General features: G+C 46.1%; 1 protein-coding gene across 1 annotated transcript; it reads right to left on the reverse strand.

Annotated features, from left to right (window-relative positions):
• Positions 1 to 242: 242 nt before the first annotated feature.
• Positions 243 to 9,892, reverse strand: LOC129339062 (uncharacterized). Its single transcript, XM_054993666.1, has 4 exons — positions 9,155 to 9,892; positions 8,388 to 8,455; positions 6,731 to 6,832; positions 243 to 529 (listed from the first exon to the last, which is right to left on the reverse strand). Coding segments are annotated over exons 1-4 (909 nt in total). The 3' UTR covers positions 243 to 528.
• Between the last annotated feature and the right edge of the window lie 3,763 nt (positions 9,893 to 13,655).

Genomic DNA, 13,655 nt, shown 5'->3' on the forward strand with positions numbered 1-13,655 from the left:
CCGACAGAGACTTGGCCAGCACCGCCAAGTTCAGGCCACATTTGTGAAACTGCAATGAAAATGTTAAGTCTTAGGAGGAAGCCGCCTCCTATCATACCCCAACATAAGTTGTGATGAAGTCCAGCCTAGATAAAGGACTTTTAAAAGACATTAAGCATGTTTGAATAGAAAACAGTTTAAACATTCAGTTGGGTATTTTTTTGTATATTAAAAAAAACCTTAATGTTGTCCAGAGACAAACCTAAAGATTCAGCCGTGGTAATTCTTTTTAAAGCACTCAGTATGTTTGAACAGGTTGAGACACGAGACATAACATTCAAGCTTGTATTTTCACCTGAGCCTACAGATCTCCGGTTGCAACCTTCTTGCAGACAAAAAGCCAGGTGAATGCAGATAACCTCAACTGGACAGGCCTTTTTGAAATGACGGTTGGAGTAGTTGCAGTTCTCACTTTCATCGCAGCTATTGTCTTCCTGTTTCTGGTCCTATGTGGGTATGACAGATGTTGCTGTCGAAGCAGCTGGTGATTCTTCAAGAGGGAACATAACATCATAACATATTTGATTTATATACCGCCCTTCAGGATGACTTAACACCCACTCAGAGCGGTTTACAAACTATGCTATTATTATCCCCACAACAAGACACCCTGTGAGGTGGGTGGGGCTGAGAGAGCTCCAGAGAGCCGTGACTAGCCCGAGGTCACCCAGCTGGCAAGTGGAGGAGTGGGGAATCAAACCTGGCTCTCCAGGTTAGAGTCCTGCGCTCTTAACCACTACACCAAACGCTCTGTTTGGTGCAGAGGCTCACATAGAAAACCTACTGCTGCTGGGTGGAGCTTTCGAGCATTGCCAGCTTCCCTTCTCCCATTCTGTATTCCAACTTTATCAAAGGCTCACAAACAGATGTAACACAAGCTAGTTCAGTACATACCACCTAACTGAAAGTTGGTTCCTTCCTCAGGCCTCACCAAGGAAAGCCACCTGAACAACCTGCTGATCCGTTACATAACACTATTTCCCCCCAGTTGGAGAAACTAGAGCAGCTGCTGAGTGCCCATGCCTCAGCCCAACAGGGAAAGAACGACAAAGATCAAAATGCCATCTCTGAGTGGTTCGAAAGAACTGGATATGTGATCCACATAGTCATTAACATATTGCCAATGATTTTGCAGATAATAATTACTCTTATTCCTCCTCGCGAGAGGGCTCAGTGTACTCTGATAGATGTACTTCAACATCCAATCTGCTATCTGGCTTCCCTGATGCACCTGCACCAACTTCTAAGTGAAAATCCCAGTGTACAACTATGAGTAGCTCACGGAAAGATCCTGTAAAGAGAGACAGACATTGTTTTGCCTCTTTGGGGGGAAATTTCTTGATAATGCCAGCAAGGAAGAATAGTTTTTCTCAGGAAATTAAAGCTATGTGCAAGCCAGTGCTTCAAAAAAAAAAAAAGATCGTAGGATGTACTCGAATCTGAGAAACTGTTTCCAGCTATATCAACCCTATGGTGATGTAGGATGCACTCGAATCTGCCCCAAAGATAGGAAGCAGAAGCTCTCAGAACACCTGAGTGACATATAAGCAACACTAGATACAGTACAATCATCAGCAGGATAGAAGGAGTTTATACGAATGTAATTGTGTATATGATTTTGTTTTACTATAAAGAAGCCTGGCTCTCGCACTGCTACACAAAGCAGTAAATGTCTCTTACCCACATTTCCCTTAGCTGGGTAAACTGGTAAAATGCTGACTTTACAATTGGAACTGCATTCCTGAAGCTGCAAAAACAAACTTGCGATTTGTACTCTCTGTACCACATAGAGATACAAAACAGCTTGCCCATCCTGCCTGGTCTCTGCTAAGCCTCAAGAGATTAGATATGTTCAAACTTCAGAATTAGGATATTGCTTTTAGTTTGAATTGCCTCATGTCTCCATCTGGGACAGGGTAACAATGGACTCTCATTGTCTTAATGGATGGGAACAGACAAACTGCCAGCCTCTGAAATGGCATGCATCCGCAGGACAGTTACTTTATTGATACTACAGGTACCAGAAAAGGACTGTTCTTTGAAATGAGAAACAACTTTTGCAAGTGTTAGTTGAGTAAGGGGACAACCCCTAATTATGCCAAACCAATGGAATGATGCTAGGTCATATGTACACGCAGGGCCAGATCGAAGGGAGGGCAGGGGAGGTAGTCTGCCCCCAGCGCCGCCAAAGAGGGGGCGCAGAGTGCAGCTGCCAGCCCCGGGAGCGCATGGGCGGAGGGATGGGCCGCGCTTGCTGCGCGCCCTGTCCTGCAGAGCAGGCGAAAGGCAGCGTGGGTGGCTGGGAGGCCGCCTGCACCATTCGCCTGCCCTGCAGGACATGGGGCAGCCGGCTCACTGCGCACCCCGTCCTGCGGGGCAGGCGAATGGTACAGGCGGCCTCCCAGCCACTCGTGGCCGCTGCCAACTCCATGGTGTGCCAGGATAGCTGGCTTGCCATGGGGTGGCACGTGCTGCCCTGGGTGATGACATCACGGAAGTGATGTCATCACGCAGCGCTGGGAGCGCGTGCGTGCGTGGCCGGTCTTTGGTTGCCCTGGGCGCTGACAACCATAGATCCGGCCCTGTGTACATCTACCTAACTTGACCAATAACTTATTGAATGCATAATTTCTACTAATGAACCAAAGATGATAAAAGTTGATGTAATGGCCCTCAGAACTCTGAAGAGCCGCCAGTTTCTAGGGTGATTTTAAACGCTGGGCGATTACTCTTCCTTGTTTATATAAACAAAATATATCCCTCCTTCATAGGACTTCTGTGTGTTTCCTTTCATTGGGCCAAAAACACCCTGGTTCACCTGCTTGGGAGTAACAAATTGGGGGGCTCGACTGGGGTATCACTAGGGGGCACCACTGTTTGGGCTGGGTCGACTACCTCAAGGGGAAGATGTACCCAGCTGAATTCAGCTGCCCCAAGGGACCCGATTCTGCCCATGCAGGTGGCTGTCTCTCCGAGCAAAGGCGGAAGAACTTTTTGAAATCCTGTGACAAGGAATTGGGGGGGTCTGCAGGCCGGCTACCAGGTAACCTCCAAAGGCGGGGCGGGTAAATCCTTGGTCAGTCTCCAGAGTGGGAGCAGGGGTGTTGCAAGTACAGGGGATATTTGTTCTGTATCTGTTTTTAATAGGGAGTGCTCATTGTGTCTCTGCAATTGTCCAGACAGGAATTCCTCTTGTGTCTCTGCACATGCCTGAACCTGAAAATGGGCTGAGATCCATTTTGTGCACATATCCTACTCTGTCTCGGTAAGGGTCCGGATTCCTGTGAATCCCTGCAAGGGTCTCCCTCTGAACCAGAATCCTTCTGTGTCTCTGGAATACCCTGAACCTTCTGTGTCTGCAAACATCTAGACTCCTGTATGGGTCCCCCGTCCAGATCGGAACCTCTATGTTAAGTTTTGTTTTTGAAATGGTCTGTAAATGTCCTATTTGCCTTAGTCCATCTGTTGGAATGTATGAAGTGAGTGACTGTGACTGTCAGGAAGCCAGCATATCAGGTATTTATCAGGGCATGTGAATCCTTAGGTCAGTCTCCTCAATGGGGGAGCAGGGTATTGCCAATCTGCAGCAGGATGGGGTTTCAACCTGCACCAATCAGGGAACCGGCTCTGGCCCAGCCACAAGGTTCCATAAGTTTGTTTCTGGGCGAACTCATCTGCAGCTGAATTTGGGAAATGTATTGAATTTGTCATGCATGTTTGTCTGTTTAAAATTGTCTGTTTTGACTGCAGCCACGAGAGGGTGTGGGAGTGAATGCAACTTTTGGAAGAAGGGGATGTGTTGAGCATGCATTGTGAATGAATTGTCTGTGTGCCACTGTTTAGCCCGATAAAGTTCCTGTTTCTTGTCCACTCTCCTTTTTCCTTGCTCTGTACCTGGTGAGTGGCTGTTGCGACTGAACAGGCTAGCGGATGTAGAGCCTCCTCCCCTCTTGCATTTGTCTGTGGCACTGTATTCTGTATTGCATTTTGAAAGCTGCACACTGGAAGATCCGAAACCTGTTCTGAATTGTTTTCAGTCTGTTTTGAATCTGAATTTTTGCAACTGTTTGTCTGCCAGCATTGTCTGTTTAAACTATCTGTTTTGATTGCCAGCTAAGATGTGTGAGTGTACATGCGTGTGTTGGGGAAGGTGAAGTAATGGGAGAAGGGAGGAGGAAACTGTTTGCTTGCCGACAGGTCCTTTTGCCCTTCCACCTCCCCTTTCCCTGTTCAGTACCTGGGATTGCTCTGAATTGCCTCTGAATTAAGTCTCTGTTTGAATTGTTAGACTGATTTACCCCTGAATTGTCTCTGACTGAAAACCTCCTTTCTGAATTGTTTAAATTGCCTGTTCTAGAACTCTGAAAAATCTGAAAACCTGTGCATAAAAGGCACTGTGTCTGTCTTGGATTGTTAACTGTTCTGTCTGCCCTAGGGTGTTAATCAATTCATCTCAGATTTGATGCCTGGCTTGCTTGTCTTGGTAGATGTTAAATATTGTTTTGTGAGTGAGAGTGTATTGTTCCTGTGCTACCGTTGTTTTGTTTAGTTTTGGCTGTCCGGACCTGTCCTCTTGTGCCTCTGCAGTCCCTTGAACCCTTCTGTGTCAATGCAAATTGTCCAGTCCTTGAGTCTAATCTGAATAATGAGTTGTGAAAAAGCTCAGGAAAACTACATTGAGAAGCATTAGCTTCTTGGTCTGTTCTTGTTTGTTTGTGTATCTGTTTGTCTGTTTTGAAAAAGCTAGCTTGCATCTGTTTGTCTATGTGTACCTGTCCATGCACACCATTTAAGAACTTGCCTGTCTGTCTGTGTACACTGCTAAAACTGTTTTGGGAATTAAGAATCTGCCTGTATCTGTTTGCTCTTTGTCTGCTCCTGAAGTCTGTTTGTTTGTCCCATTTGGGAAGAGACTGTGTGCATGCATGTACTCGATAAGCGAAAAGGCTACTTAAGCTCTGTTGTAATTGTGTGTCTATGTGCCACTGTTCTAGTCCTATGAGCGGCAGACTATGGCTGGGTGGGTTTGAATCCCATCACTGAAACCTGATCTGTATTTGTATCTGGAAGTTCCTGAAGTCTGCCTACAACTGTTTATTTTGTTCTGAAGTCCTATTTTAAGAATCTGTTCTGAAATTATTGTGCCCCCATTTATCTCAACATGTTTGTCAGCTGGAAAGCTCACTTGAGTAGAGAAGGTGCCTTGTCCTGGTTACATTGAAAATCTGGCTGGAAAAGCTGCTCTGGGAAGGGAAGCTGGCTTGAGACATCATTTGCATTATGTGGGTAGTTGTTTGCATGCCGATTTCTGGAAACCCTGGAAATCCTCAGAACTCCTGTGCCAATTCTGTTCAGCCAGGCACCAGTGGACAGAGAGCAGTCCCCGCTCAAGTCCAACCTGTTATTTTTCCTCCGGAAATCAGGGAGCAACCCCAGCTCCAACTTTCCAATCTTTCCGACCTCCAACCTTAAGCTCTATCCCTCGCCTGGTTCCCCTGCCCTAACTCCCCCAGTATTTTGGTAATTGTTGGTACTTGTTTGACTTGTCTTGTTCTGAAAACCTGATTCCTGATTCTGGCCTGAGCATGAGATGCTCTGTGTCTGTCTTGGAGTGTTGTCAGTTACCTGAGTGAGTGAGAGAAATGTGTGTGTGTGTGCATTCCTGTCCAAGCCCTATTTGTCCACTGTTAGTGTTAAGAGAAGGTGGAAAGCTGGGAAACCATATCCTCTTTCCCTTCCCCGCCTAGCAATCGGTGCGTGTGTCTCGCCATCCTGTCTTTAGCACTGTAATATTATTGTATTGTATTTAAAGGCTGAGACGGGTTATAAGAGAAGTAAGAGAGCTGGAAAAGCCCAAACTCCACTGGGATTCATGGTTAAGAATTGGGAGCCAGTGAGGGAGATAAGCTCTGGGGGACTCTTGACTGTTAAGACTCTGATAGCCTTTTGTAAAGAAAAATGGCAAGAATACAGACTATCAGGCAGATCTAGATGGCCATTGTGTGGAACTTTTAACCAGAATAAGATTAAGGAATCAAGGATTATGGATTGAGTTTGAAAAGTGCTGCCCTAGTTTCCAGACCTGGTGCCCTGAGTTATGCAGTAGAACCAGCTGGAGTCTTGCCTGTAATCCCTAACAATCCCCTGCCTGGAGATGGCATCTTGTACTCGCCGTTCTGATTGCTTTCTGTGTTCTCTGCCCTCCCCTTGCTTTTCTAGTGCCCGCTCCTTTCACAGTGAAGCATTGGGGGGGGGGGAGAAGGCAAAACTGTGTTGTATGAGCTGCCTTTTGCATATTAGACATATTCTTCCTTTCTGCTCTTGTGATTGCATAAGAGCTGTTTTCAATCAGTACATGTTTCTTAGTGGAAGTTCAGTCTATGTGGATTTAAATCCTATCTGCCTTAAGGAAGTTGAATCAGAAATGCTGAAGGAGCAAAGCATGTTGAATTTTGTCATAGTAGATGGGGAAGAGAGGAGATGGGAATTAATGGAATGCAGGAAAGGAATTTTGAGATTAGAGGATGAAGCAGAATAGAATGGTCTTTGTCTGTCCCTCCGACTATCTCCTTAACATTAGCAAGTGAAATGTCCTTGAGATTTCTTGGCCCTCTGCCCCATTTAATCTGGATGTACACAATGAAGAGCATGCAGTCTAGGTATTTTTATGCATATATGATTTTTTACTTACCAACTTGAGTGAAGATCAAATGGGGCAGAGCACACCCATTCAGACTCTTGGCAAATAGCTCTTTCTTCTCTCACCAACTCTGCTTGCCCCTCTGCTGAAACACTGGAAGGAGAAATGTTTAGTGGAAAACCTTTTTTGCTGCCTATGGAAACTTTGTTCTGAGAAGGGGTGTAGGAGATAATCGCTGGGCAGCTTGCTCTTACCCTTTATCAATGTTTTTATTTCCATGTAACATTCCTCCTGGACTAGGTCTATATACTGTGGGATATGCTTTCTCTGTCCCGTCCCCCTTGCTCACACCAATCTGCTTATTCTTGTGGTACATAGTGAAACATGGGTCTCCTTGGGATGTTGGCAAGCTGAATTCTTATCACATAAACTCTCTCTCCCATATGAGTTCTGTGTCAGATCAGGTCTCACTAGCACTTATGTCTGTTTTATTTCTACACTTGGTTTCTGCAGCAAATGCTCTCTGGTTCAGCATTATTTACCACTGACCTACTTTATAAGGATGGTGGTACATGGGGAAGACTTTTCCACTCATCCTAGCAAAAGACTTTCATAGCTTTTCTGTGGGTTTAATTCCTGTGGGTTTATGGACTGGCATGGAGTGCCTGAGAAAGATAGTGTGTGAAAGGATGACCATTTTAGCAAAGTGACTATAAATGGGTGTTTTCCTAAACAACAGAGATGTGTCTGAGAAAGTAGAAAAGGGAGAGTTGTTGAAACTGCTATTATACAAGAAAAAGTGGAGGGCTTCTCTTCTCCCTTTTCCCCTTTCCAGTCAACCCTGAAACCCATTCCTGGCTCATGGAACTGAGATTTCACTCCCTCCAAATGGAACTTTGTTCTTTTTTCCTCTTAATTTAAATAAATAAATAATAAAACAGGAAGGGGGATGGAATCATCACAACCATGCTTTCCAATGTCCTACCTCAAAGGGTTGGTTTTGCCTTCTGTAGGTGTGCACCAACCTTTCTGAAAGTTTATAGTTAATGCTAGATTTCTAAAGAATGCTGTTCTCCTGTTACTCTGCATCACTGTTAATTCTGTCTCACCCAATGCACAAAACTCCAAACTCTGTTTCTCTTTCTGTCACCCTGGGGAAAGCCCCGTTCATGCTAAATCAGACTAGTTTCACCAGTTGTTAAATGCAGATTCTGTCTTTTTGAAAGCTACCAATTGCTAAACTCTCAAATTCACAGCCTTGTGGACGTGTTTTCTCCTGATACCTAACAAATTTGAATCTGACTGAATTTCTGGGCTGGCCTTTTACATTTTGTGCTTTCTGATGTATGGATTTCCTGACCTGTCATTTTCTGTAATCATATATGATGAGGTATAACTTATTAGCTGCTCTTTAGACTGAACTTGTCTTAAGAGAGTTGAATCAGAGAAGGTGAAGGAATATGTTTCCTTTCATTGGGCCAGAAACATACTGGTTCACTAGCTTGGGTGTAACATTCCTCTCCGCTTCTAAAAAAAAGGTGCACCCCGGACACGAGGGCTCCCATTCCGACCTACCAATGCACTGATTCCGAACACTGATGAGAGACTGTAGAACTAGAATGAAGATGGTATAAATATTGGCCAGGAAGAAGAGTTTCGAAATGAGCGGATTTCAAGCCAGCAAGCTTGTAGCCTTTATATTAATAACCTTCTTGCTAATTGCTGTTGCTCAACTTTGAAGACGCTGGAGGATTCAACGTGGGGCTCTTCTTGTTCCTGATCAAAGAAAAGACAGATAGGATGATAAATTCTTATTGCTTTGTTGTTAAGGGCTGTTATTCTGCCTTGTAAGCGCCAGAGGATTTACTGTGGTGTTCTTCTTTGTTCCTGATTGAGGAAAGACTGAAACAGAACTCTATGCAGGGTTTTTTTCCAGCTGTTTAGATTGCCCTCCTTGTTGCGGAGTGGAGGGCAATCTAAACTCCCCCCTGTCTAGAGAGCAGGGGACAGTGCCACTAGCCATGTGACCATTTTCTTTGAGGGCAATTTAAACTTTAAAAAACTCCCTTGTTCCAGCTGACCCAAAGTGACGTCATTGTGCGGTCCTGGGAGCATGTGCGCACTTTACCCATGCAGTACCAGGGGCACCACCTCCCGCCAAGAGTTGCCCCCTGTGCTGGCAACCTACTGAGTTCCACCACCTCTTTTCCCAGAAAAAAAGCCTTGACTCTATGTATTGATTAATGAATATAATGATTGTTGCTTTCACACTGTGCACTATCTGTACTGACAATATAATTGTTCATGTCCCTGGGGATTTTCCCCTTTATTTTTCCGGTCCTTACAAGGAGACTCCCCCCCCCCTTTTTTTACTGAGTAGTATAGCGCCTCTCTACGGCCAAGGCGGGCCTCATCCCCGGCTGGATCCTCCCCTCCAACCAGCAGGTGTCTCCAGCCTCGCAACAATAAACTTACACGGGCTCCTAAAACGAGCTCTACCTCTTTCTTCCCCTTTTCCGACCGAGCTCTACCGCAGGCGCGGGCAAGCCCGGGGAGGGCGCAGAACCCCTCGGGCAGGCTCGCCATAAACGCCTCAGAACGCCGCGGAAGGCGCCGGTTAACGGCCGCGCCCGGCAACGGCTGCTCTTCCTCTGGCGCAGCGGGGAGGCCGGCCCGGCAGCCCGGCGCGAGTCGCCCCTGGTTCCGGCGGCCGGGCGCCCAACCGCTGCCGCTCGCACTGCTTCCCTCACGGGCCGTCCCAACCACGATGCCCTGGCCGCAGCCGCCCTTCCTTTCTTCCGGACGATGGGAGCGGGGCTCTTCGGGCGACCCCTTCTGTCTGAGGCCCCGCTGAGGCGAAGGCGCCGCGGCCGCCCTTTCTCTGAGGCGCCCCTTTCCCGCGCGCGGCTTCCCGCCTTTCAGGGGCCGCGCGTTCCTGAGGGTAGCCCCCTCCCACCCCCTCCCCGGCGTTTGGTCTGAGCCTGGGCCGTCAGTTTCTTCGCCCCGCGTTCTGAAGTCCGGCCCGCGGGGCTTTTCCCCCAACGTTGACAGACGGCACACTTCCATGGTTCGCTTGCCGGGCACTTTCGGCCCCTTGTCTGCTTCGCAGCGGGCGATTCGTTTGGGGACGCGCGCCGGCTTTGGGGCGAGGCTGGTAAGCGGCCGGCCTTCGAGACTGGGCGAAGCAGAAGTGAGAAAGAACGCCCCGCCCATAGCAACTAGGCTGGCGTTGTCCGCTCAGACCGCCTCGCCCTTAGCAACAGAACGAACCTCCCTCTCCCTGCCGCCCTGCCTCCTGGGAAATGTAGTCCTGCAAAAATATATAATGCTCCCAAACACGGTCCGCGGTTTCTAATGGATAAAGTTGAGGAGGGGCTGTGTGTCAAGGTAAGAAAGAACCGCTTGGGGGCAAGCTCCAGAATGCTGTCATGAGCTCTTCCTTGCATTCTTTTTCAAATGTTCATTCTCCAGACATTCTTCCCACCCCCCCACCCCCAAAAAACACAGATGTTTGCAAATCTTGGGATTACGGTATATGGTTGGTAAGCATGGGTGATTGGTTGGTTGCTTTTAAGCTCATTTCTTCTCTCGGTGGAGTTTGCCTGGCATGAGGCAGAAGGTTTTTGTGGGGGGGGGGGGGAGCACACGGCCAAATGGTTTTGCATGAGGGTGACTTAAATGTCACTGTGCATGGAAATTCTCATTTTGATCTCTTATCTTGGAAAAGATGGGTAATTTTACTAGCATTTATACATGTGAGGATGTAGCCGTGTAGAGGTAGTTGGAAAGATCCTTGGTAGGCAATCTAGTGAGAAAATGTACCAACCTCTCTGTCGTGCTTGTTAAACAGGGAACACCGGTTCTTTCTCTGCCTGAACTTCCCAAAACCACTCTCCAGAATGGCCTCCCTGCTCCTCCATTTTCCTCCTCTGAAGCTTCCCCTCCACTTGTCTCTTCCCAACTTCTCCGCCCTCCTGGATATGTCTCTTCCTGGACCTCCAGAGGATGTGCTGTCTCAGGAAGAGCCCGCCACTCAAGATCAGCGACTCAGTCATGAAACTGCAATCAGCTCTGGGCAGTATGGTAAGACACTAACCCAAGTTGAATGGTCATTTCTGGTTGAACCTCCAGAATCTCAGCACAGCTGTGGTTTGATGATTCCTCACCTTTTCGTTTTTTCCTTTACCTAGAAGAATTTCATTGGAGGAATGTTCTCTTGGGCAAGCAATGGCAAACCACCTCTGTTAGTCTTGCCTTGAAAACCTCAACAAGGGTCACCATAAGTCAGCTACGAATTAACGGCACTTTATAACATCAACAATGTTCTCTTGAAAAAGGCTGTGCATTTAAAATACTTGACTGACTGTAGTTCTTGATAGAATTCTGTCTTAATGATTTTGATTATAGACCATGCAAATGGGGTTTATCCTTCTTAGGTTGCTAAACAATTGAAGCCGCCCTCCAGTTTAAGTAGTTTTCTTCTGGAGGAAGGCTTCTTAGGCTGGAGAAAAATTCCTTGGAGGATACTTGGATCCACCCCGCTATTTCTTTGAAGCTTAGGAGAAAAACAAATACTTGGACCGTATAAGAATGAGATCATTCAAATATTTAAGTGACCCACCACTTTCCCTTAGTAGAGAACAAACTGGATCAGGCCATCATTTCCTTTGCATGTAAGATATAAAAAGGAAGCATGTTTTTTTTGTTGAGAGGCAATTCAAGCAAAAATAGAGAGATCAAATTAGGTACTGTATAAGTACAGGAGCCCTTTTGCACAGAGTGGTAAGCTACAGTACTGCAGCCCAAACTCTGCTCACGACTTGAGTTCGATCCTGGCAGAAGCCTGGTTCAAGTAGCTGGCTCAAGGTTGACTCAGCCTTCCATCCTTCTGAGGTCGGTAACATGAGTACCCGGTTTCCTGGGGGTTAAGTGTAGATGACTGGGAAAGGCAATGGCACCCCGTAACAAAAAGTCTGCCAAGAAAACATCCCCCCAAGGATCAGTAATGACCCGGTGCTTGCACAGGGGACTATCTTTACCTTTACTGACCGTATAAGTGCTTGTGGTATATATGTATGTTACCTGCAGCAGGGAAGAAATTGCTTTTAGGTCATTGAACCTGGTAAAGTTGAAGTAGAGTGTTGCTTACTTAAGTCTGAGAAGGCAAATTAGCCTTCCCTTTCCCCCTTTCACAAACAAAAGTGTCCTGCTGATAACTTGTTTTCTTGTTTGTTAGTTTGTTTGTTTTGTAGCAGCTTCCTTTCTCCAGCGAAGGGCTGAAGATGCTGCTGACCTCCATGCAGACCACTGGCAAGACCTCCTTATTGAGATGGAGAGAGCTGGATGGGAACTCACGGGACTCCTTCATTTCTCATTCCGTTGCGGATGTTGCTGAGGTCAATGTTGTGATTCCAATCACCAGAGTCTGTGGAACTAATTTTAGCAAGAGGGCCAAGTCTGTCAGGGATCATTTTAGCACTCTTGGGAACTAGTTGGTGTTATGTATGTGGGCGGGAATGAATGAATGTTAGGGGTGTGTTAAAAAAATTAGGATTCTGTGGAGGATCTCAGGCCTGTTTATGATCCAGTGTGAAGTGCCAAGCTAAGGCCAGGGAGACTCAGGTTCAAGTCCCTGCTGAGCCATGTGGCTTGCCGTGTGCCGTTTGGTCAGTGACAGTCTCCCAACTTAGCCTATCTCATGGGACTGCTGTGAAGACAAAATGGAGAAGTTGTCATTGGTGGAATAGCAGTGTTGTCTTCAAGCATCTACCATTCCTGGAATTTATAATATGCTAGGAACAATGCAACCACGAGCAGTATTATTTGAAATTCAACATATAGTAGGCTGGCGTCTAAAGAGAGTTTACATGATGGACCTGGATTTGTGGTCCAAAATAGTCAGGGTAGCAAAATCGACAAGATACTTAAATATTTATATCTATATATCTCTATCCCTATATAGATACACACACACAAACCTATATTTGTGATATCCGCATGTTATCCAGAAACGAAATTTATATGATGGACCTGGATCCTTAATGGCCTGGGCAACAAAATGAACAAGATACTTAAAATAAATATATATGTAGTAACCCAAAACCTTTATTGTGTTATTCACATGGCAGGAGTTGGTGGAAGTGAGTGTTTAAAATATTTATTTTCTCTCAATCAGTTGCATTTGACTCGGTTGATAATCCAGTCAAATCAGTATTCTTTGCAGTCTCCATAAGGCAGCAGTTCATTCCACAATGCTTTCATCGGAAGTTCTCTCTCTCTCTTGCTATCAAGTTAGTTAACACGGCATGGGAAACCATGTGCTCCTCCTTTCTCCTTCCCTAGCATTTCATGTTTTGTCCTTATTCAGAGCGAACCATACAACTTGTCGCGATCTAAATTGAATGCTTTAGCAAGCGGCAGTATTTCATGCCTACCAATCTGGATTAAACTCCTGGATGATAGACAAGAAATAAGGGGTGGTTTGTTAAAGTATTCAATTTAAATTATGGCAAATGTGTGGTTTGGCTTTTAACCAAGAAGTCTGCTGTTGTGGTGTGCAGTGGTGCAGGAAACACCGCATTCACTAGCCAGCACCTCCACTTCAAGAGATCTTAACTGGCAGGCCTGGGAAAAAACCTTTGTCTTGAAGAATTGATATCCTTGGAGAATTGGTATCTGCCAGTGGACTAGATTGCATAAGGCAGCACAGTATGTTGATTGACCAGCTTCCAAATGATCCTGAAGTTTGGAATTTATGGGGTAAGGGTGAAAGTATTCTTAGGTGTACAAGTATTACTCTGTGCCATCAAGTCGCCTCCGACCTATGGTGACCCCATGAATGAAAGACTTCTATCATTAACAGACTTGTTCAGATCCTGCAACCTGGAGGACGTGGCTTCTTTTATTGAGTCAAGCCATCTCGTTTTGAGTTTTCCTCTTTTCCTACTGCCTTCCACTTTTCCCAGCATTATTGACT

Source organism: Eublepharis macularius, chromosome 12 (genome assembly GCF_028583425.1).
Source record: "Eublepharis macularius isolate TG4126 chromosome 12, MPM_Emac_v1.0, whole genome shotgun sequence".
NCBI lineage: Eukaryota > Metazoa > Chordata > Lepidosauria > Squamata > Eublepharidae > Eublepharis > Eublepharis macularius.